This window comes from Myxine glutinosa, chromosome 2, assembly GCF_964187855.1.
Source record: "Myxine glutinosa chromosome 2, kmMyxGlut1.1, whole genome shotgun sequence".
Taxonomy (NCBI): Eukaryota; Metazoa; Chordata; class Myxini; order Myxiniformes; family Myxinidae; genus Myxine; species Myxine glutinosa.
In genome coordinates, this window is record NC_136262.1 from 60958257 (window position 1) to 60983057 (window position 24801).

At 47.3% G+C, this 24801-nt stretch overlaps 1 protein-coding gene across 7 annotated transcripts in view; it reads right to left on the reverse strand.

The window, feature by feature from the left end:
* LOC137421758 (uncharacterized) overlaps window positions 1-24801 on the reverse strand; it is a 107825-nt gene that overhangs the window by 22644 nt on the left and 60380 nt on the right. For all 7 annotated transcript variants that reach the window (XM_068108117.2, XM_068108116.2, XM_068108115.2 and 4 more), the window contains 2 exons: window positions 7509-7602; window positions 5526-5625 (listed from right to left, as the gene is read on the reverse strand). In XM_068108117.2, coding sequence (XP_067964218.2) covers window positions 5526-5625; window positions 7509-7602 — 194 coding nt within the window. The remainder of the gene's footprint in view (window positions 1-5525; window positions 5626-7508; window positions 7603-24801) is intronic.

Below are 24801 nucleotides of genomic sequence, written 5' to 3' on the forward strand. Positions count from 1 at the left end.
CAAGTGGAGCATCGACGTTAACCGGGGCAGCGGTTAGGCCGACATATAGCCGACGCGAGCTCTTGGAGCGCGGTGCGCTTTGTGTGCTGCGGGGACCGGCCGGGATCGGGGCCGCGTCGCTCCTGCACGGTCGGTGCCGCGTTTTGCCAGGCAAGGCAACCGGCCCGGTTCGAGGGGAAGGAGAAGGGGTCGGAGCGGCGCCCCCTTGTCGTGGCGGTGCTCAGGCCGGGCAAGGCTGGGCCATCGCGCATGGGAGTGCAGGGCCTTGCGCCGAGATGGTGCCTGGAGTCTTGGCCCGACCAAACCTCCTCCCCTGAATCATAAATGCCGGATGGACCCAACCTGCAGGAGACTGACCATCCACACAGATAGCCGGCTTTTCGAAGTCGAGCTATGAAAAGGCATGTCCAGCACGAGAGGCTCATAGTTTAATGGACATTTGGTAGTAGTAGTGATAGGAATGGTAGTTGTACCATTCGTGTGGGGCACATGAGCTATAGATTTATGGGGTATGGCGGTGAAAACCTAGCCAGGGAGGGCTTGGATAAATGTATAGGGATTTAGAAAATGACCATAGGTAACTGTAGATTTAAGTAGCGACATTATACCTGTAATGGGGACGTAGGTAGATTAGATGGTTGATAACGACGAGGGATGTGCAGTAGTATAAGGGATGACAGGGAAGCACTAAGTTAGCGGGAAAACCAGGTAGATTAGATGATGCAGTGTGTTTGTAGTGAGGGTGATGAAGTGAGGAATTGCTCGTGAATGTTGTGTGTGTGTAGAAAGTGCATGAGCAGAATTTCGAGGATGTGTGTGATTGTGCATTGAGTGAATGGCTTGCATGGTGGCAAGGGAGAATGGTTGGTTGGAATAAATGGTCTGGAATAAATGGTCTGGAATAAATGGTCTGGAATGGCTGGTGTGGAGTGGGAGTGTGGAATATGTGGAGTGGAGTATATGGTGCGAAAGAGTGAATGGGGGAAGGATGGACCCCTTCACGAATACCCGGGGAGGGTAGTTTAAAAGTAGGTAGAGGGAGTAGGTAAATTGTGGTTGGATATTGACATCTGTGGTGCGAAAGTAGCAGAGTACTGCTTGATGGGTGCATTAGTGAGATGAAATTGGCTGGGCGTGTGGCCTGTTAGTGAGAATGATTGGTTGGGCACTCCGCCACTGTTAGTCTTTTGGCCAGGTGAGGCCGCAGGTAGGCTCTGGGAGCCAGTTTAGAGTCCAATGGGGCCCGAGGATCCTCTGGAGAGGACCCGGGTAGCCCGACGCCAGAGAGGGCGGTAGGGGGTGAGAGAGCGAGAGGGCCTTCCCCAGGTAGGTTAGGGTGAGGAGCAGGTAAGCTCGGGAGGCAACTGCAGTGGCAGAGGTGGGCAGGTGAGCGGACCTGCTGGTGAGCCACACGACCCAGCCCTGAAATTGTGCGAGGGCACAGGGAGTAGAATCGGGGGAGTGAGACCCCAAATTGGAGAGCACCACAGTATGTTCAATGGGAGTTCGGTTCTTAGAACCACATAGAGTAAAGATGGCCAATGGTTTTGCAGGGAAAGACCCCGGGTAGAGTTAAAGTGTGTTAATGTCATTTAGAAATTAGATAGGAGCAAATCTCTTTGCACCATCCGCATCCGCTCACCTGAGGTGAGAACACTCCACACCGATTTTGCAAATGTTTGGTATATGAAGGACGCATCGTGACGTGGGGGTGACATTGTGTTTGTGATTCCATCCCTTCCTCCTTAGGAGGGATTGATGACCAATTTGGATTAGGGGAGATATGGGAGACAGGACGTTAGCGACGGATTTGTAAATTGTGTAGATACGGGGAGGGGCAAGGGGTAGGATAGGTGACATGGGGGGTGACGAACGGTAGGGACGGGCTTTCTCAGCTCGCTCTCCCGCGCCCTTCATGTCGCATTGCCTTGTGTTGATGTGTAACCTTGCGCCCTTGCACCCCACTAACCCTGCTTTGTCTTCCTTCCCCACTCATGGATCATGGTGTTTGTGTGCCGAGGGTAAACTGTGCAGGTGTCGCAGTTGTGCGCCCGCACCCTCGCTGCTTGCCTGCCTGGACCGGTACACCACCTATGGACCACACGTTCTGTGGCCAAGCCCACCTTATGGACCACACGTTTTGTGGCCTAACACCACCTATGGACCACACGTTCTGTGGCCAAGCCCACCATATATGGACCACACATTCTGTCGCCTGGCCCCTCTGCTGGCGTGAACCATTGCTGCCAGCATCTTGCTTGCGGACCACAGTCAAGGTGGCACCTATGCCAAGCAGGTGGACCACCTTAGTTGGCCCCTGCTGGTCGTAATTTTAAAAAAAGGGACGCGGTTTGTGCCCTTTTTATTGATTAAATAGGCCGCAAGAAAGAACATCAAGACGCCAAGAAACATCGGCCCAGCAGCCATCGGCCCAGCGGAGAAGATGCCAGTTTATTTTTGGAAATGTGCATGACTGTGCATTTGATGGTGCTTTTTGGTGGTGCTTTTTGTGCTTTTTAGTGCACTTTATTATTTGATTGTGAATTTCTGTGCAGGTGGGTATGGTGTATCGGTACAGTGCAGTGCATGACCTTTCCTCTTTTCAAAAGCTCTGCTTTTGTCTTCCCAAAAGACAGGTCCTGGGTTCGAGTTGTAAATAATCCAAATAGTAGTAGTGTCTTTGTAAATAATGCTCCCCACCAGTTAAATGTTTAGTTTGAAAATTAATTCCGCAATTCGGTTAGTCTGTGGGCGTGAGTCTGCCAGGTAGAATGCAACGCAGCAGGCGGGACATATCTAGTTTTTAAAATGTCGCACTCAGGGTGAGGTTAACACGAGAGGGTAACTACACCTAAGTGTCACACATAATTGTAAAAGATATCGCTTGTGAAACGGCCCGGGACGGGTCTGGAGAAAGGGGAGGGTGCAGTGTTACTGTTTTTAGAACCGGCACTTGTAAATAATAATCCTTGTAAATAATTCCCTGTAAATATTCCCAATTTCTAAAGGTTAAAGGTAGCACCCTAATTAGTCCATATACAACACGCAGGGCACCATAGGAACTCTTTCAGTTATTTCATTAGTATGTGTTTCAGGTAAGGCTCTGTTTCCAATAGTTTGACTCTGCGTTGCATTAATTAAATAAGATAGGTCCTTCAATCCCGTGCATTTTGATCTCTCTCTCCAAGCTACTCCATCATGCGCACCTACAGGCGGGGGTTGTCTCTCTCTTGCTATTACGCGCCTTAGCGCTTGCTTGCTAGCAGCGTTCGCTGCATCAAACGCCATTGCGTACGCGGTCAGGCTGGCGAAGAAGGGCGGAGCGTGGGGAGGAGGCGTGGCCCCCTCGCCGACTCATCCTCAAAGGTGGAGCCAGCGAGCCCTCGCCGACCGACCAGGGCTGAGGTAAGCTCGCTAGTGGGCGTAGCCCTATGAAGGCGGCTTGATTTCAACGCGCGAGCTTTAAGCGCGAGCGCAAAGCCCGATTACGGACGGCGTCAGGGGAGGCCATTGATTACGGACTGCGCAGGGAACCATTGCTTGATACGAACTGCGCCAAAAGAGCTCGATTACCTAGAACTGCGCTGGGGGATGCTGATGATTACGAACTGCGCAGGGAGCGACCAACTGTATCGGACTGCGCCGGGGACTTCTGTTGAACTGCAGCACGTTATGAACGTTGAGAGAGAGAGAAAGCTGAATACCTTCCCCGATATATGAACCCCGCTAAGTAAGGTCCGCTCGCGTGCAACAATATACGAGCAGCGCTACCTGCCGGGTTTCGCCGCAGAGCTGGAGCATGGATCGGAACCTGAGCGTGGACCGGGGTGGAGCGTGGATCGGAGCTGGAGCCCACGCCATCCTTCTGCTTGGACCTTCCCTCCCTGCCACCATTACACCTTTCGTGTAAGTCTGTTTGTGTTGTCCTGGGCGTGATAATTAAGACTGTATAAGGTTGGCCTGTGTCTGCTTCTTATTCTTCCCTTGTACATTTACCCTTCCGTTTCCTCTTTAATTATTGTGGTAATAAATTCCTGTGTTCTTCCTTACTTTGGTTTCTTCTGTCCGATCGTCTTAGTCTTTTCACAATTGAATATACGTGGCACGATTTCGGCAATCGCTCAGGATCGGGTTAGTCAACCGCTAACGGCTCGGGCTTCGGATTGCTAACCGCTCGGCAAATTCCATCTTGTCCGCGGTCCGAGCAGGAGTTATCCCCCTGCTTCACGGCCAGGGGTAGCACTCAGGTATTTGAGACTTCATTGACCAATCACCCTGGCTACTCCCGACCGGAAGGAGCGTTATAACTTCTAGGGTTGGGGGAACGGCCAGCTTAAAAGACAAGGGGATTAACCCCCCCCCCCTCCCCCCCCTGGTAACTGGAGTGCCGAACCCCGAATCCGCAGCAATATTCTTTGCATTATCACATTGCAGCAAATGTCCCATCAAGAAGGTAAAGTAGACAGAGTGGTAGTCCAGCTTCCAAACTCAACGAAAATCAAACTACAAGGCAAAAGCAGTCACCTCACTGTTGGGTTAATGTGTGGGTAAGCACCAACCCCTGCGATTAACAAAAACAAATGTATTACAAATCACAACTAATGGTATTCTCCCATTCATTCGCTCTCATCCATTCCCCCCTTCTCTACCCCTCGATTGCCCACTCTCCATCTCTCTCTCTCTCTTTCTTTCTCTCTCTTCCTTTCTCACCCTCAGGTGTTCTGCCTGAGGGCAGGTTGCATGCTGACAAAACAGTCTTGTGGTAAAAAAAAAAGAAAAAAAAAAGACATTATAGTGCTTGGTTTATCGTTACTTTCCCAGCGGTAGTCAAGGCAGGAATTTTGCGTTCCGCCAAGATTCCAAGGAGAAAAGCCCACTCATCATGAACGTCCACTAGCAGTAACTGAAGCTGGTAGACAACTCCCCACCTTAACGTCCCATCCAATGGACGGTGGGCTCATTGATGCAACGCCCTGCTTGCAAAATACCAGGGCGACAATTTATAATTGCGTCATGAATTTAACCCGGACTAGACAACTCAAGTGAGTGCGCACTACCTCAGAGCTCTCTTTCCACCCCAAAAAAACATTTCTAACAAAAATTACTGTCTATGACTACGATGATTAAAGGCCCCAATTATTGGCACCTTTTTGCAAGGTTGGTCGGAGAAGGTGTTTTTTGTCCCAAGACTCTGACTTGCATTACGTTTGAATGAAGGCAATTTGGCCAATAATTTGTAATTTGTTCAGGATGCCGGCAATAACTCGCCAACTCTTCGCAAAAGACATTGTGGAGTCTTTAACATCCACCAAATATTGCAAGCAAATGGGACACCCGGTTTAACGTCCATCCCAGGGAAGGCACACTTTGGGAGACAGCGTCCCACCTGTGAAGCACCGATCCAAAAGTTTATAGTCGAGTCAAGAATAAGAACCGAGACAAGACAGCTTAAAGTCCAGTACACTACCTCCACACCTTCCTGTAGATGTAAAAAAAACAATAAAAAACAATAACAAACGACTTACTTTTCACCATAATATTCTTCAAAGAACACCTCTTTCCACGATTCAGTGGGCTTGTCTTTGTCTTGCTTTTTGCGTATCTGAGTCTCTGGGACAAACTCCCCTGCAGAGATATTTCAAAACATGTTTGGAATTCTATGCAAAAGGCCACAATGAGTGTTTAGAAATGTTGCGAATAACAATCAAATCACTGTGTAAATCAATCAGAAGGAGTCAGAGGGGAGCACTTATATTAGCCAGAGTTGTTAGCATTTGGGGCAATGCACATATTACATACGAAAAAGATGGCATGATAAACAAACTGCACCAACTCCCTCCTGGCTCAAACATTCCCCTTTACCCAACCTCCTCACCAACTAAGCTCCGATACACTCTTTCCATTCCAATTCTAATATGTATATGACCCTTTCTATCCATAATATTTGAGACAAGACAGAGAGAGAGATGAAAAAAAATAAGTTCGAGATAAAATGTGAATAAGTTGCATTAACAGAGAAAATCAGATGATTCTCAGTTGCAAAAGTATTCAAACCCTTTGCCGAAATAATCCTAAATCACTGCAGGAGCAAATTGTTTGTTTGAACGGTTACAAAATATGTGTAATAGGTTTAACCTGTATATAATCAGTGGTTTCACTTAAAACTTAAGCTCTCCCCCCCCCCCCCCACCCCCCACCTATCTAATGAGTTAAAAGAGGAATTCAGTGGGTCAACCAACAAGGCAAACATGAAGACCAAGAAGCTTTCCAAAGAAGTCAGACATAAAATGGTGGAGAAGCACCATTCAGGAGAGGGTTATAAGAAGATTTCAAAGTCACTCATTATCCCTTTGAATACGGTGAAATCCATCATTAAGTGGAAGACGCATCATACCACCCAAACTCTACCCAGATCAGGTCGCCCAGCCAAATTCAGCAGTCGGGCAAGCAGGAAACTGGTTCGCGAAGTCACTGCAAATCCAACACCGACCTTGAAAGATCTGAAAGGCTCTACGTCAGAGATGGGGGTCAGTGTTCATCAATAAACAATATCCCGTTTCCTTCACGAAACAAGCCTCTATGGAGAGATGGCAAGAAAGAAGCCATTTCTGAAAAAGATGCATCTAATCGATACTGCAAATATGTGGAGAAACATTTTGTGGTCAGACAAAACAAAAATTGAACCTTTTGGTCGAAATTCAAAGCGATAAATTTGGCGCAAGCCTTATACTGCACATCACCCAATCAGCACCATCCCGACTGTCAAACATGGTGGTGGCAGCATCATGTTATGGGGCTGCTTTTCATCAGCAGGACTGCAAAGCTTGTCAGGATCAAAGGGATAATTGTAGGTGCAAAGTACAGGAGGATCCTTGATGAAAACATGCTTGAGTCAGCCATAAATCTGAAACTGGGTAGGAGATTCACATTTCAGCAGGACAATGATCTGAAGCACAAAGCTAAAGCCACAATGGAGTTCCTCAATGAGAAGAAAATAAATGTTCTTGAGTGGCCCAGTCAAAGTCCTAACTTGAACCCAAATGAACCGATATGACGAGACTTGAAGATTGCAGTCCATCAACGATCCCCATTAAACTTGGCAGAACTAGAGCAATTTTCACATGAAGAATTGGCAAATATTTCATCATCTCACTGTGCAAAGCTGGTAGAGACAGACCCAAAAAGACTCCCAGCAGTCATTGCTGCAAAGGTTGCTTCTACCAAGTACTGACCTAAGTGGCTGAATACTTTTACAACCAGTGAATTTTGATTTGTACATGCTTTTTGGAGGTATTCCTGCCATGTAACCTCCTTCAACTATAAAAGTGTCAAGTTTGATCTCTTCAGTTATGAATGAAAAACTTCATTTGGAAAAATCGTTTCTCGATGACATAATTCATCGAAATGTGGCATTATTGGTTGGGGATGAATACTTTTGCAGGCCACTGTAGATAGAAGGGGGTGCCTGGTGAAGACAGGCATGGGGAGATTGAGCTATGTATACCTACCTTCGGCAAGACGCTGCATCCACTCTGCTGCAGCAAAATTGAAGAATTCATTATTCAAAGCCGTGCTGCTTAGGTGGACCCTATCTTTGGTAACCTGGAAAATGTGGTGATGGATTTGAAAAAAAAAACAAAAAACATGGATTTGAAACAATACAATGCAAAAACTAAATAAACTTTGGACCTCTACCCAAAATAAATACAATGCATAGTCATTAGGAAAGTGCATATGTATCAAATGAACCATAAAAATTAAAATCACAATAAGACAAAACACTTGGAAATGTCAGATATTTTAAAAGATCAATGACAAGAAGTTGGAATAAAACTCAAAACTCTGACAAATTATATTGTACCTGAAACTCTACTTCTACAACTTCTTATTTTTAAATGGACCCAATTAATCCCACCTTCTTGCAGGAATGGAGACAGTAGGTAGATTGACCAAAATCTTTCATGAAATGGCTCACGTCAATTGCAGCCAATTAGGGGAGGAGTCTGAAAAATTTTCAGGATCTTGGCGATAACTGGCCTACTCCACAAAAAGGACAACATGGGAAATTTATTATCCACCAACTAATGCTGGCAGGTGGGACACCCAGTTTAACATCCATTTGAGGGACGGCACACGAGGATGCCTCACAATGCATGCGAAACACCAGGATGACGGTTTATAATTGGGCCAACAATCGTACCCAGGATAGATAGCTCAAAGGTAGTGTATTACCACTGCACCATCCTGTTGTGTGATACGACATTTGAAAACTAGAACGGCACTCGGTAGTGCGCATACCTCCGTCAGGCTGAACAGTTTACGTTTTGTATCCCACTGATAGGCCGGATCTGCATCTGTATTTGAACGAAAACCTCATGGGCTTGTTCTCATCACCTACCCAACCTATCCACCAGATTTTGTCATAATCCATCGACAACTTTTTGAGATATCATGTCATAGTATATATAATATTTGGCCCCATCTCTCAACGGTGAAGAATCACTTAGAAATTTATACTATCCGGATACAGATCTGGATTTTGACCAAACTCTAATAAATTCTTCCTAGTTACACACGCAATCTGTCCACCAACTTTTGGTCTGAATCTGTCCACAGGTTTTTGAGATATCCTACTCACAAACAGACAGGGGTGAAAACAACCTCCATCCACCTTAGGTGGTGGAGATGATGATTCGTATAGTATTGTTGCGGATCTCAGCGTCGGCCTTTTCCACTTACCAAGGGGGGATTAGTCCCCTTGTCTGACTAGCCGACGGGACCCGGGACCTATGACGTCCTTCCCGGACAGCGTTAAATAGGATTTTAGGACTATGAATTCACTATTACCTAAGTACTAACGCTGACCGGAAACGAGGAAATAAGCCCCGCCAGAATCACGGGTGTTGGTGGAAACGTCGAGCGGTAGCGAACCCGTGACCCGAGCCGTTATCAAGGTCTAACCCGATCCAAGCGGTTCGTAATCATGCCACGCTTACCCCAATACCCAATGATGGAAATGACTGAAACGGTCGAATTTGGAAGGAAGGAACAACACGATTTATTTACACTTTGTACAATAAGAAGAATAATACACAGTGCAGCCTTAAACAGTCTTAACTTATCCCTGGACAAACGGGCCGTCACACTCTCAGAGACACTCACACGGGGTTTGCAGATGAACAGGTCGATGGTCCAGGGATGGCGTCCAGGCAGCTCTTCCTCCAGTGCCCAACTCGCACCGCAAAGGAGACGAACAAAGACGGCAGGAGCTCTCCAAGTGTCGTTCTTGCGCACGGGATTATCACAGGGCGAACGGTAGGCTGGCTTCGGCGGTTACACTTGGGCTCAGCCGCATACGTAATAAGCGAATAGTTCGTAATAGTTCAATAAACGTGAACAATGCGCTTCTCAATCAAGGCTCGAACTGTCGTCTGCATGCCAGTCCTCTTACTGCAGTTCTCACACGAGTGCTCCGGATCAGTTCTCATACAAAGCGCAATTCACCCAATGAGTCCTCTGCGAGCAAGTCCTTCTCTCATCAGTCCTCTCTCACAACTCAACTCAGAACTGCGCATCCCTTCTCATCTCTCAACTACTCAGGTGGGGGCCTCGCGCCAAGGATTTTATTGCCACGCCCTTGGAACCCTCTGGAACTCACCAGACGTTTCTTGCCACGCCCCATCAAGCCATGCCCTCTCAGCCTTGGTTGGCTGTTGCTCTTACCGTCACCGCCTCCTGACGCGCTGCTTGACGTGGCCACACCTCGACCCTCGCGCTCCTCCCTCTTTCCAGGCCTACCTCGTGGTTACCCGACTAGTTTGAGCGAGCAAACGGCAGCTAATGCTGCTGGCAGCCAAAGCACCACACATGGCAGGATCAGCCAAAATGGGATGCGGGATCGAGTTTGCCCATAGGTGTAAATTGGAGGGTGGCTGCAAAATGAAAAGGACCTAAGCTTAATTCTTTACACAATGCAGATATCACTGGGGAAATGGCCTACTCTTACACATACTATGACATAATTCTAATGGGCCTACGTGTTGCTTGTGGACTAACTATGGGGGGCAAACCTTTAACCTTTAATGATGTTATATGTACAATCTCAAAACCTCAACACTGCCCCCCTCCTTCACCAGGCTCGTCCCCAAGCCGAACCCACACAAGTGAGCACGACCGGTTTTGAGCAAGGGTCAGGACTACCTTTCAATTTCCGTGTGACACTTAGATGTGGTTCCCCTCTACATTTAATCTAACACCCTGTATGCGACAGTTTTACAACACGAGATATGTCCCACCTACTGCGTTGTGTACTATCTAACAGATTCACACCCACGGCTAACCGAATTGCGGAAAGAATTCTCAAACTACACATAAAGCCGGTGGGGAGCATGTTATTTACAAGACTAATGTAATTATTTACAGTTCTACAACCCAGGACCTGTTCTTTTGTGGGAGAGAATTTTGAGGAGAGAAACACAATGCACTGCACCAATACACCGTAATACCAGAAATGCACAAATATGCACAATCATGCACAATCATCAAAAATGCACATTTCACAATAAATGCTGGCTTTTTCTGCTTGGCTGCTGCTGGGCTGCTGCTTCTTGCGTCTCCCTGCTTCGTCTTTGGTGTGCCATAATAAAACTTGGAGATATTCTTTCCTGACACACCGGAATAAAAAAATGCACAAACCGTGTCCGTTTTTTATTTGCAGGGCCATCTTATGGTCCATCTGCGTGACTGACGCCACTTAAAAACCAGTGGTCCGCAGGGCAAGATAATGTTTGCAGCAATTGTCTGCCCCAGCAAAAGGTGCCAGGCCACAGAACGTGTGGTCCATAGGTGTACTGGTGCAACAAGAGGTAGCAGAGTGCAGTGCAAAAGTGCAGCCACACAGCTCAGGGTTCCTGCACACTCCCCTCAACAAAAAAAATGGGTCCATGGGTGGGGAGGAAAGACAAGCAGGGAGTCAGCGGAGGAAAGGGCGCAAGGGTACACGTCAACACAAGGCAATGCCACATGAGGAGCACGCAGGAGCGAGCGGAGAAAGCTCGTCCCTAGCCGTACGTAGCCCCCCATGTCAGCCTACACTACCCTTGCCCCTCCCCGTATTTACACTTCACAATTCGTCGCTACGTCTTGTCTTTTCTATCCCCACTATTAGTACATGGGCTTATGTATATTTGTGGACCGTTTTGCTAGATTCATGGCAACAAGGCTTAAATCACTCTAAATAGCATATAAAATAAAAAAATTGCTGTTGCCAAATTTTCACGACATCTTCATGGCGGCCATCTTGGATTTCAAGATGGCCACCATTTCGGACCTATTTTGCCTTATATCTCACTTATTAATCAAGGTATCAGCAAAAGGACATGGTGGGATCAGTGGAATAACATCCACAGCTGCAACACTTAAGAAGTTCTGTCTGACAGCCCCCGAGCTCGCTCACATATCAAAGGAAATGGAACACCTGGCTGGAGTGTCTTCAGAGAAAACTGATAGGCATCATGGCCTTTCATCCAACAAAGTAGCCTACCAGGAACGATCAATTGCAAAGCTGAAAGCAACACTTCTCCAATGCAACATTTTCAAGTTGCACAACTCTGAGGATGTGTTTCAGACCTGCCTGTTCAAGTTGTTGACCAATGAGGTGATTCCTAAAACTGTGGAGGAAGGAATTCTTAATGCAGAGAAATTCGGACAGGAGGCTTACAGTGCATTTGTAGAAAAGAGAATAAAGGGAAACCAAAACCTGTGGTCGACAATGACCAAATTGAAATTGCCATCTTGGAATTCGGTTGGCAAAGACCTGTTGGTGAAAACTGGTAGTGAGGTAGTGGCACTGAAAGTGACGACATCCCTGTTTGCTCGACTACTAGTCATTGCAAGGTCATCGAGGGAAGCAGTGGATCTAGAGGAAGTGGTAGGGGCACATGAACTGTCCAATACCAATAGAACTCTTCTCCAGCCAAATGGAATGGTCCACCCCACCACCGACAAGAGCAAGATCATATCACTCCTGGAGGGTCTTATGAAATCCAGTGATGACACAAACTCAAGTGACCATGCTGAAGAACTTGCAGAACACCCTGAGAATGTGCAAGAAAGACCCAGGACATGCTTAATTGTTGATGGAATGGCGCTATTGCAAGAATTAATGAGTGTCGAGAAATTTCAGAACTGCAAGGAGCTAGGCACAGCGTATGTACAGCTAGCCGAATGCAGAGGACGTGCTTATGAGCAGCTTCGGGTTGTGTTTGACAATTACACAATTGATGCATCATTGAAGGAAGGAACAAGAGAACGTCATAGAGGCAAGACCAAGGCAGTGAAAAACTATATTGTTGATGAGCAAACCAAAATCAAGGACACCAAGTCATTCCTTGCTAGTAATGTCACAAAGGATTCACTGACACTCTTCCTGGCAAATAGATTGATCAACAGTAGATCCTCCATGCAGATTGTAACGGTGACAAGGAGAAGTGTCCAGAGCAATTTTGAATGTGAAATTGCTAAAGAGGTCAGTAGCCAGGAGGAAGCTGACACACTCATGATTTTGCATGCAGTGCAACTTGTGAAAACAGGATTCATTGTGAGTATCTATTCCCCAGACACAGATGTGTTGTTACTTGCTCTACGTCGAAGTGATGACCTAGGAAGTGATGCTGCAGTTATCATGGGCACTGGAAAAAACCGTCGGAAAATCTTACTAAGGCCAATCTATGAACAGCTTGGTGCTCAGAGGGCAAAAGCACTTGTTAATTGGCATGCTCTCACCGGCTGTGACACCACTGGCCACATTCAGGGGAAGAGTAAAACAACTTGCTTCAAGGCATTCACTGAAAGTAGTCAAACAGTAGTGTCAGCAATTGCTCAGCTTGGAGAGGGTGATAAACCATCTGATGCTGTCCTAGAAGGATGTGAAGAGTATTTCTGTCGCCTCTTCTGTCCGAAAGGTGTCACAATAAGAAGTGCTGCTGAACTACGATGGCACCTATTCCGCCAGCCGAAGGCTGATCAGGGAGTCGAGAAACTAACACCAACTGCTGGTGCCTGGAAAGAGCATGTCCAGCGTGCTCATTTGCAAGCACACACGTGGGCACAAGATCTAACTCTAAATCCAACTGTGATCGACCCAAACACCTTGGGATGGGAAACTGTTGGAGGCGAATTGAGACCAGTCCTGACGCAGGTTGCAATTGCTCCAGCCTCAATTCTCCAACTTGTTCGCTGTGGCTGTGGACGAGCTGCAAAGAGTCCTAGCAAATTGTGTTCACGCCGGTGTTCATGCAAAGCTAGGAATGTAGTCTGTACCGAATTGTGTAACTGTGATGCTGATTTGGAGAAATGCTGCAACACTGACGCCCAGCCTATTGGGAATGACATTGTGTTTGATCAGTAGAGAGCCCGTCGTTTGGATTTTTGATAGGAGTTGTTTGATGAAACAAACTGATTAACAAACTGTAGCATTGCTTTCAGAAAAGGCTTAAGTCTATGATGGTTGCGAGCCACCACAACTAGTCTTCATCAATTGTCTCAGACTAAGACACTAGGCTATGTTTGCTCATACTTTGATTAAAAATGGCGGCCATCTTGAAATTATAAAGATGTTGGCCATCCAGCTGAAATTTGATTATCACCATTGTCTTCCTTGACCCCGAAAATGTGGGTAAGGACACTATTCTTGTGCTGATACCTTGATTAATAAGTGAGATATAAGGCAAAATAGGTCCAAAATGGTGGCCATCTTGAAATCCAAGATGGCCGCCATGAAGATGTCGTGAAAATTTGGCAACAGCAATTTTTTTTTTAATATGCTATTTAGAGTGATTTAAGCCTAGTTGCCAAGAATCTAGCAAAACGGTCCACAAACTTTGGTTTCCCAACATAAGCCCATGTACTATATGCCAAATTCGTCATCCAATCCCTCCCAAGAAGGAAGAGATGGAATATCACACAATGTCCCTTTCACGTCAAGATGCGTCTTACATTCCAAACAGCTCACAAAATCTGGTGTGGAGTCCTGTCACCTTGGTGAGTGGATGTGGATGGTGCGAAGTGATTTCTCATCCTAACTATACTCTGAGATTAACACAGTTACACTACCCGGGGTCTTGCCCTGCCAATCCAATTGGCCATCTTTACTCTATGTGGTTCGAAAAACCAATTCCCATTGACCCACCCTGTGGTGCTCTTCCAATTTGGGGTCTCACTCCCACAATTTTTCACGACTGTGCCTTCGCACAATTTCGGGGCTGGGTCGTGTGGCTCCGCTAGCAGGTCCAACTACATGCGCACCTCCGCCACTGAAGGCTCCACCCGAGCTTACCATGCTCCTTACAACTACCCTAAACCGGGGAAGGCCCCTCCTGGCTCTCACACCCCTCTGATGCCCTCTCTGGCATTGGGGTACCCGGGTCCTCTCCTAGGATCCTCGGGCCCCACTGAACACTACTCTGACTCTAACTGACTGGCTGGCTCCCAGAGCCTACCTGCGGCCTCACCTGGCCGACAGACTACCAGTGGCGGAGAGCCCCAATAACTATACTCACCAATTAAGCCCACACGCCCAGCCTTTTCCACAGTCTCATGCACCCATCCAAGCACTACATTGCTACTACACGCACCACAGCTGTCAATATCCAACAATTTACCTAAACCGTCTCCCTAACTTTAAACTACCCTCCCCGGGTACTCGTGAAGGGGTCCATCTTTCCCCATCCACTCCTTCGCACCATGCACTCCACACCACTCATTCCACACCATTTACTCCACACCATTTACTCCACACCATTTATTCCACACAACTGTTCCCCCACTTGCACACCATGCAAGTCAATCACTCAACACACTTACACACATCCGCAATACATCACTTATACACTTTCTCTGGCCATCCCCGACCAATGCCTCATTTGCGCAAGTTCATCCACAAACAATTTCATTCAATTCCTCATTTGCTCACGCTTACCACAAAGATTCTCATTCTCAAGCTCATACACACAGCATCATCTAACTAACTACTTCCCCTAATACTCGTGCTTTCCCGTCTTCCCTTACACTAAGCACTTCCCTAGTCATTATCATCCATCTAATCTGACTACGTCCCCTCTACCGGTACAAAAGTCACTACTTAAATCTCATCCCTACTGTCATCTCTAAATCCCTAACAATATCCTAGCATGCCCTCGGCTAGTTCACACTGCCATCCCCATAATCTATAGCTCATGTGCCCCAATTGAATGGTAAAGCTACCATTCACCATCACTACTAGTCCACTACTCTCGAGCCTCTCCGTGCGGCAATACATTGTCATTACAGCTCGGCTTCGTAAAGCCGAGCAATGCATGCGGGTGGTTGGTCTACTGTTGGTTGGGTCCGTCCGGCATTTTCGATTCTGGGGAGGAGGCATACTTGGGGCAAGGTTCCAGGCACCATCTCGGCGCGGAGCCTTCCGGTCTCCGGCACCATGGCCCAACCTCCCCCGGTCGGAGCACCGCGCCCGCCAGGGGGCGAGGTCCGACCCCTCCTTCCTCCCCTGGAAATGTGCCGTTTGCCTCTTTCATCAAGGCACGCCACCGACCATACAGGGCGGGGCCCGGCACGAATCGTGCACGGCGCTCCTTGCGAGACCGCCGCGGCAACGATCCCCGCCGGTCCCTGCAGCACACACAGCGCACCACGCCCAGAGAGCTCGCGTCGGCTATACGTCGGCCTAAGCGCTAACCCCCCCCCCCCCCCCCCCCCCAGGTCTGCGTCGATGCCCAGGTCGCATTCTCACACCACGCAACCCGTTTCTCACTCGCACAACGCGGCGCTCCACTGCCTCTCGTACATCCCCTGCACTCCGTTATTGCACTTTCTTGTGCACACTCGTTCCCCGCACACTCCGATGCACACCACTCAGGCGCACTCACACACTCCATTATCACACACTCTTCTGTTACACACTCCGTAACACACTTGGCCATCGCACACCATCGCGTACACTCTCTAGATACATCCTCTAACACCCATGGGTGTGCACTCCTGCACACACCCCATCAGCGCACACTTACCCACGGGTGTGCACTCTCTGGCTGCACACCCAATCACGCGCTCTGGTGTGCACTCCAGCACACTCTCTTCGGCCATCTCACACTCTGTGTCAAACTCCGTTCCACACTCCGTTTCACACTCTTCTTCAACACACTCCTCCCACATACACTCCATTGTGCATTCTTCCTCACACTCTGTAACACACTCGCGCTCCGGTGCTGTTCGCACACGCGCGCCATTCACCTTCACACAGCGCACCACGGACCTTCCACAAGCGCCCGGGTGACGTCGCGATCCCAAGCGCGCGAAAAATCTTTTCGCACCAAACACTTTCGCGTCAAACCTTTTCGCGCCATACACGCTCCTACTCACCTTCGGAATGCTCTTCTCCAACCGCACCTGCAAACTTTCATTTTGGTTAGGCAGCACAACATCACAATGCGAACACGGACTTTGCACGTATTCCATCTTTTCCTCCGATTGAATTTCTAATTCTGCCGTCTCTTCATCCCCAATTTCCACTATAATTTATTTTTCTTTATTAAGCTCGACGACCGCTGGCGCACATAAAATACAATTTTCCAATTCGGCGGCCGTCGGCTTTTCCATACCCCGTGTCACGATTTCTATACCAGTCATTTTAACTGCGCTCGGCTCTACCCCGCTCTCCACGCGTTTCTCACATTGCGTTACCCCGTCGCGTACAAATGTGACTTTCCCGCTCGACCTGCGCCTTATGTCTTTCCCCATCTCTTTTATTTGGCCACTTATTCCGTTTCCAAACCCCAATAACCCGTCTTTCATTTCTTTCATTTGGCCACCCATTTTGCTTTCCAAATTATTTAACCCGTTTTTCATTTCTCCCATATCATTTTTCAATCCCCCAATTTGATTTCCCAATCGCTCACTCCGAGCATCCATCCTATGCTCTGACTCCACCATATAAGCCCTCATTTGCACCATAAAGGTGTCCATATAGGATTGCATATCCACCACCCCCACTTGCGCAGCGGGCACAGCCCTCGCCGCCATGTGCGTGGTACCGCCATTTTCTTCCCCTGCCACCCCCACTGCTGCACCCTCATCAATTGCATCCTCCATTTCTCCCACTTCTTCCGGGGTGTCCTGGGTTGATTCTAATTCCTCCTCTATCTCCTCATTTACCCCCACCGGCATCCGACCGTCTTGGTTATCCATGGCACGAATATAATTTGGTTTTTAATTGAATTTTGGCCGCTCGTAATTTTGAGTGCGTTAGGCGCACTTCGGGTCAAATCCCACTCCCCGACACCAAATGTTGTGGATCTCAGCGTTGGCCTTTTCCCCTTACTAAAGGGGGATTAGTCCCCTTGTCTTTGACTAGCCGATGGGACCCGGGACCTATGACGTCCTTCCCGGACAGCATTAAATAGGGTTTTAGGACGATGAATTCGCTATTACCTATGTAATAACGCTGACCGGAAACGAGGAAATAAGCCCGGCCCGAATCACGGGTGTTGGTGGAAATGCCGAGCGGTAGCGAAACCGTGACCCGAGCCGTTATCAAGGACTAACCCGATCCAAGCGGTTCGTAATCGTGCCACGCTTATCCAATGATGGAAATGACTGAAACGGTTGAATTTGGAAGGAAGGAATAACACTATTTATTTACACTTTGTACAATAAGAAGAAGAAGAATACACAGTGCAGCCTTAAACAGTATTAACTTATCCCTGGACAAACGGGCGCGTCACACACTCAGACACACTCACACGGGGTTTGCAGACGAACAGGTCGATGGTCCAGGGATGGCGTCCAGGCAGCTCTTCCTCCGGTCCCCAACTCACACCGCGAAGGAGACGAAGAAAGACGGCAGGAGCTCTCCACATGTCGTTCTTGTGCACGGGATTATCACAGGGTGAACGGTAGGCTGGCTTCGGCGGTTACACTTGCGGCTCAGCCGCGTACGTAAAAAGCGAATAGTTCGTAATAGTTCAATAAACGCGAACAATGCGCTTCTCAATCAAGGCTCGAACTGTCGTGTGCACGCCAGTCCTCTTACTGCAGTTCTCACACGAGTGCTCCGGATCAGTTCTCATACACAGCGCAATTCACCCAACGAGTCCTCTGCGAGCAAGTCCTTCTCTCATCAGTACTCTCTCACAACTCGAATCAGAACTGCGCATCCCTTCTCATCTCTCAACTACTCAGGTGGGGGCCTCGCGCCAAGGGCTTTATTGCCACGCCCTTGGAACCCTCTGGAACTCACCAGACGTTTCTTGCCACGCCCCATCAAGCCATGCCCTCTCAGCCCTGGTTGGCTGTTGCTCTTACCGTCACCGCCTCCTGACGCGCTGCTTGACGCGGCCACACCTCAACCCTTGCGCTCCTCCCTCTTTCCAGGCCTACCTCGTGGTTACCCGACTAGTTTGAGCGAGCAAAGGGCAGCTAATGCTGCTGGCAGCCAAAGCACCACACACGGAGGGATCAGCCAAAATGGGGTGCGGGATCGAGTTTGCCCATAGGTGTAAATTGGAGGGTGGCCGCAAAATGAAAATGACCTAAGCTTAATTCTTTACACAACGCAGATATCACTAGGGAAATGGCCTACTCTTACACATACTATGACATAACTAATTCTAATGGGCCTACGTGTTGCTTGTGGACTAACTATAGGGGGCAAACCTTTAACCTTTAATGATGTTATATGTACAATCTCCAAACCTCAACAGTATATTCAAGATCCTAGTTAAGCCTCACCCACCTCTGCCAAAGATGCAACAGACAGTTTGAACACAGAGAGCGCATCTAAAACTTGTATTTAGATATTTTTGCAGGTATATTGAATATAATATTTTGCAGGTATATCCCTCGACTGTATATTGTTGAACGTTTTGAGTGTTCAGCGATACCTACGATTGTTCAGTATTATCTTGGCATTGCTGTTTTGCATCGTGCCAATCTCCCAGGAATTTCTTACAATGCTGCCAGCCATTCTATCACCATGGATGCCAAAAGGCCCTGTTGAATGGAAAGCTTGCACTGCTTAATCTTCATTAATCTTCGTAGGACATGGCACTGTTCTTAGGTCTGTCTGTGCATTGGAATTGGAATTGGAGTTGTGCATAGGTTTCCTTCTTGGATACATGGTTGGATACTTTTTGGCTGAATGAATATTCAGCTACAGGTATCGAGAAGCTTGTGATAAACGGTGTCTCATCCGGGCAGCTCAAGCTTTCCAAGCCGAGACTGAAAGTCTTTCTCAGTGATAAAAGGTAGGATGGTGGGAGATGGGATGGGAGTGGGGGCACCATAGTTTATTCCGAGCTGTGACTTCAAAAACTTCATGAAACTCCAGTCCCCATGCACGGACTCTTTACTTTCCCACTTTTATTCTCTCCGGTCTTCTTGTCCTCTTGGTACGATAACAGACAATTAGCATGTTTTGCATCATTTCTATTGTGGCTTTTGTTGTCATGCCTGCGGTTCCCTTATTGCAAATGCTTATTTAAATGACATTGTGTGTTGTATGAAGTTGCTCGTTTGCTTTCATTGTTGTTTTTGTCAGCTCCTCCACAAATGGCCTTTTAATAAAAGAGAAAGAGGGAAGAAAAGAGAGGAATACATTTTAGCTTTCTAAATTTCCTCCCAAGCATTGTTTATACAATCTTAGAATCCCGAGATTGGCAAACTCATTTCCAACTTTGCGGTGCACCTAATCCATTCAGATTGTCCCGCTTGGTCCTGTGCATCGACTCGTTTACACAACTTACAACAAATATTCCGATTGACCTTCACACCCTCGTTACTTCTCAGCCTTTTTTTATTCTTTACATTTCATCTCAGTAGAGAATGTAATGTTGATGTTGCACTATCGAGGAAATGGAATTGCTCCTGACCCTCTGAGGCTGCCTCAACTGAGCCGCTTTGATCTGTCAACATGGACATAAATATAACAATAGGAGCAGAAATCGCATATGGCTTGCGTAGCATGGCTCCGATGGGAAAAGGCCGTAGGTGGGCAGGTATAATGCCTCAGAGGCAATCAACATGGTGCCATTCAACTCAACTTTCAGGCTGAAAAATCCAATTCAGCCCCAATTGTTTTTTTTTTGTTTTTTTGTTTTTTTTACAAAGAATAACGAGTAAACATCTCAAAATGCAGTCCATCCATAGCCGCTTTGTACTTTAAAATTGCCAAAAACAAAAGCTAAGAAAAATAATAAGAAAAAGTAAAATTTATTAAATAGTGTTTTCCCTATTCCCATAAGTGTTTGTTGAAAATTTGATGACAAATGCTCAAATGATGAAAAAAAGTTACGGCCTGGACACAAGCACACACCTGTAAAACAGTATCCCGCTGCATGGAGAACAGGATAATAACTCTGAACCTTGGGACATTTACAGCCTGGTGTTGACTTAGTGGTTAGGGCGCAGTCTTGGGATCCTGAGTTCGAATCCCGGTCGATCGCTGAATTAACGCCAGGGGGGTTGACTCAGCCTGTCATCCTTCCGAGGTCGGTAAATTGAGTACCAGCTTGCTGGGATGAATGATCCCGGTGTGTACCCCGATTTAGAATAGGTACACCGTATCCTTGCGCACCGTAAGAGGCGTCTAAGGGTTGACGTCAGGAAGGGCATCCGGCCATAAAAACATTGCCTCAAACAGGGAACCATGATTGTCAGGGGGCCCGCAACGCTAACCCCCGCTCTAGCGGGGAAAATGGCCTTTAAAAAAACGATCATTCATTCATTAATTCTTGGGACATTTACAACCAAAAATAAAATAAAGAAATAAAAATACCTTAACAACAGTACTACCATAAACCGTGGCTAGAATACCAAGCCAAAATTTTACCATCAAGTTTCAGCAGTCAGTAGGGCCTCAATAAGAAAAAAATACAATAAAACCAGCTGCACAAGGGAAATAAAACATTTGCCGAGTCAATAATTCTGCAGTGCAACAGGATTATTACCTCCATCACGGAAGGTGGACGGAGTTTATGTTTTTCACCAGCGTTTGTTCGTTTGTCTGTCTGTCTGTCTGTGAGCAGGATATCTCAAAGAGTTATGGACGGATTCGGATGAAATTCGGTGGACAGGTTGAGTGTGTGACAAGGACAAATCGATTGGGTTTTAGTGAATCATTTAAGTGATTCTTCATCATTGAGTGATAGGGCCAAAAACGATATATAGCACGATATCTCAAAATGTTATGGACAGGTTACTACAAAAATTGTTGAATGAGTGGGTAGGTGACAAGAATAAGCTGATGAGATTTAGGTTCAAGTCCAGATGGAGATACGATCTCGCGAGATCTTGGAGACGGCGGCAGCGATTCTCGAAGCTCCACACGGTCTCCACGTTTTCAAAGTTAAGTCTGTTCACAATTGTATTTTGTCGAAACTGTATTTATCTTTCGGTGTGTGAAGTTATAGTGTGCACCTTGGAAGTTTCTCGGTGTTTATCTTTCATAAATTAATCGTCTGTTTGCCGCATCTCGAGCAAGGCCTTTGCCGAGTCGCGAGCGATTTGAAATCGAAGTTAAGTAATTGTTCCCATTTGTATTTTCGTTATAACTGTATTTATTTTATGGTGTGTGTACGTATATTGTGTGTTAGGGTTAGGGTTAGGTTTCCTAACCCTAAGGTTAGGGTTAGGTTAGGTTAGGGTTAGGTTAGGTTAGGTGAGGGTTATTTTATGGTGGCTTCTTCCGCACCTCCAGGGTAAACACTGGGATATATGTGATATCCCAGTGTGTACCCTGGATAAGAATAGGTACGCCGTATCCCTGCGTGTCGTAAGAGGCGACTAAGAGGGTTAGCGTCAGGAAGGGCATCCGGCCATAAAAACATTGCCTCAAAAAGAGAACCATGACAATTACAACTACATGTGGGCAGGGTACAGCCCGAAGTGGAGATCGGTTTCTGAGGTTTGGGACATGGAATGTAGGGACAATGACAGGGAGATCAGGAGAAGTGGTGGAAGTATTGGTCAGAAGAAGAGTGGACATATGTTGTGTGCAAGAGACGAGATGGAAGGGAAGTGGTGTGAGAATGGTGAAGGGTAGGCCGGGACAGAAATACAAGTTTGTGTGGCAAGGGTGCCTGGAGGGCGTGAATGGTGTTGGTGTCCTGTTTTCTGAGGAGTTTGTAGACAGTGTGGTGAGTGTGACTAGAGTGAGTGATAGGTTGATGATGGTGAAAATGATGATTGGAAAGCTCTTGGTGAACGTCATCCCGGGATATGCTCCGCAGGTTGGTCGAAGCGATGAAGAGAAGGACAAGTTCTGGTGTGCGATAGAGAAGCTGATGGAAAACGTGAAAGATGAGGAAGTTGTTGTGGTAGGAGGAGACCTAAATGGACATGTGGGAAGGAGTATGGATGGTTTTGACGGAGTTCATGGGGGTTACGGATATGGTGTGAGAAATGGAGAAGGTGAAAGGATTTTGGAGTTTGCTGATGGAGCTGATTTGTTGATTTGTAATACTCAGTTCCAGAAAGAGGATAATAAGCTTGTTACATACAAGTGAGGTGGGTCGACGACAACCGTTGACTACCTGATGGTGCGTAGGCGAGATAGGGGGCACCTCCGGGACACAAAGGTGATCCCGGGGGAGGAGGCTGTTTCACAGCACCACTTGCTTGTCTGCGACGTAAGGGTGAAAGGTGCGAGGAGAGCTCGGCGGGTGAAGTACCAACCGAGAATGAAGGTGTGGAGGTTGAAAGAGGTGACAGTAAGGGAGGCATTAAAAGAGAGGCTGAGTAGGGTCGAGGATGATGTGGTTGAGCTTGAAAGTGGTTGGATGTCGATGAAAGCTAGTCTGTTGGGAGCCGTTGGTGAGGTATGTGGATGGACAAAAGGACCACCGAGGCACTCGGAAACATGGTGGTGGGATGAAGAAGTTGGAAAGAGGAGTGACGAGAAGAGGAAGAAGTTCAAGGAGTGGCAGAAGGCGAAGGGTACGGGAGCAGAAACAGCAGAGCATGAAAGTTATAAGGCAGCCAGGAAGGCTGCAAAGAAAGAGGCAGCAAAGGCGCAGGAGGAATGTAGGAAAATGTTCGGAGAACGCTTGGATTCGGAAGAGGGTCAGAAAGCAGTATTCAGGATTGCAAAGCAGATAGCGAAAGAGAGGTGTGATGTGATGGGGGTGAGTTGCTTGAAGGATGAAGTGGGACAAATCGTTGTCGACCCAGATGGAATTAAAGGAAGATGGAAAAGATATATGGAAATGCTGTTGAATACAGAGAATGAATGGGATGGCAACATAGAGAGTAACCCAGTTTTAGGACCGGCAGAGAAGATAACTGAGAAGGAAGTTGAGGAAGTGATAAAAGCAATGAAGGGTAGAAAAGCAGGAGGGCCGACGGGAGTTGTGGGAGATATGTTGAAGGCAGCAGGAAGTTGGGGTGTGAAGAGAATGACAGAGATCTGTAATCTGGTGGTGAAAGAAGGCCGCATTCCAGTGGATTGGGAACTGAGTACCCTTGTCCCTCTATACAAGGGGAAAGGTGACCCTCTGGAGTGTGGCTCGTACCGAGCGATAAAGTTATTGGAGCATGGAATGAAGGTATTGGAAAGGGTGTTGGAGAGGAGGATAAGGAAGAAAGTGAAGATCGACGAAATGCAGTTTGGATTCATGCGAGGAAGAGGAACGACAGACGCGCTTTTCATTGTGAGGCAGTTGCAGGAGAAGTACATGGAGAAGAGGAAGAAGTTGTTTCTTGGGTTTGTTGATCTGGAGAAAGCATTCGATCGGGTTCCACGCAAAGTATTGACATGGGCATTGAGGAAGTTAGGAGTGGAGGAATGGTTGATCAGAGTAGTGATGGCAATGTACAAAAGAGCGCGCACAGCTGTAAGGACGAAGGACGGGAACAGTGGTGAGTTTGAGGTGAAGGTGGGAGTGCATCAGGGGTCGGTACTAAGTCCACTACTATTTGTAGCTGTGATGGAGGTGCTGGCTCAGAACGTAAAGGAGGGTTTACCATGGAAGTTGTTGTATGCAGATGATCTGGTGTTGATTGCGGAAAGTATGGATGGACTGAAGGAAAAGATGAACACGTGGAAGGAATGTATGGAGACAAAAGGTCTGAAGGTGAATATCGGAAAGACGAAGGTGATGGCAAGTGGTAAAGCATGTGGTGAGGTGGAAAGAACTGGGAAGTGGCCCTGTGCTGTGTGTAGGAAGGGTGTCGGAGTGAACTCCATTCAGTGCACAATGTGTGCTGAATGGGTTCATCAAAAATGTAGTGGTCTGAGAGGGTCATTAACCAGTGTGGCAGCTACATTCAAATGTAAGGTGTGCACAGAGGGAGCTGCAGATGGAGGAAATGTTGAGTTGGATCTTGGAGACGGCGTGAAGCTGGAAGGTGTGAAAACATTTTGCTACCTCGGAGACATGCTGAATGGAGAAGGTGGATCAGACTCGGCAACGGTTGCTCGAGTGAGATGTGCATGGAAGAAGTTTCGGGAATTGAGTGGCGTGCTGATGATGAGGGGAGTGTCGTTGAAGCTGAAGGGAAAGGTGTATGCTGCATGTGTGAGAGGTGTTATGATTTATGGGAGCGAGACATGGGTAATGAACGTAGAGCAGCAACGAAGGTTGGAAAGGGTGGAAATGCGAATGGTTCGACGGATGTGCGGAGCATCGTTGAGAGAGAGGAAGACAAATGATGAATTGCGAAAGATGATGGGAATAGAGCCTGTGATTGATGCTGTGAAGAGGAACAGGTTGAGATGGTTTGGTCATGTGTTGAGGAAGGATGAAAGTGACT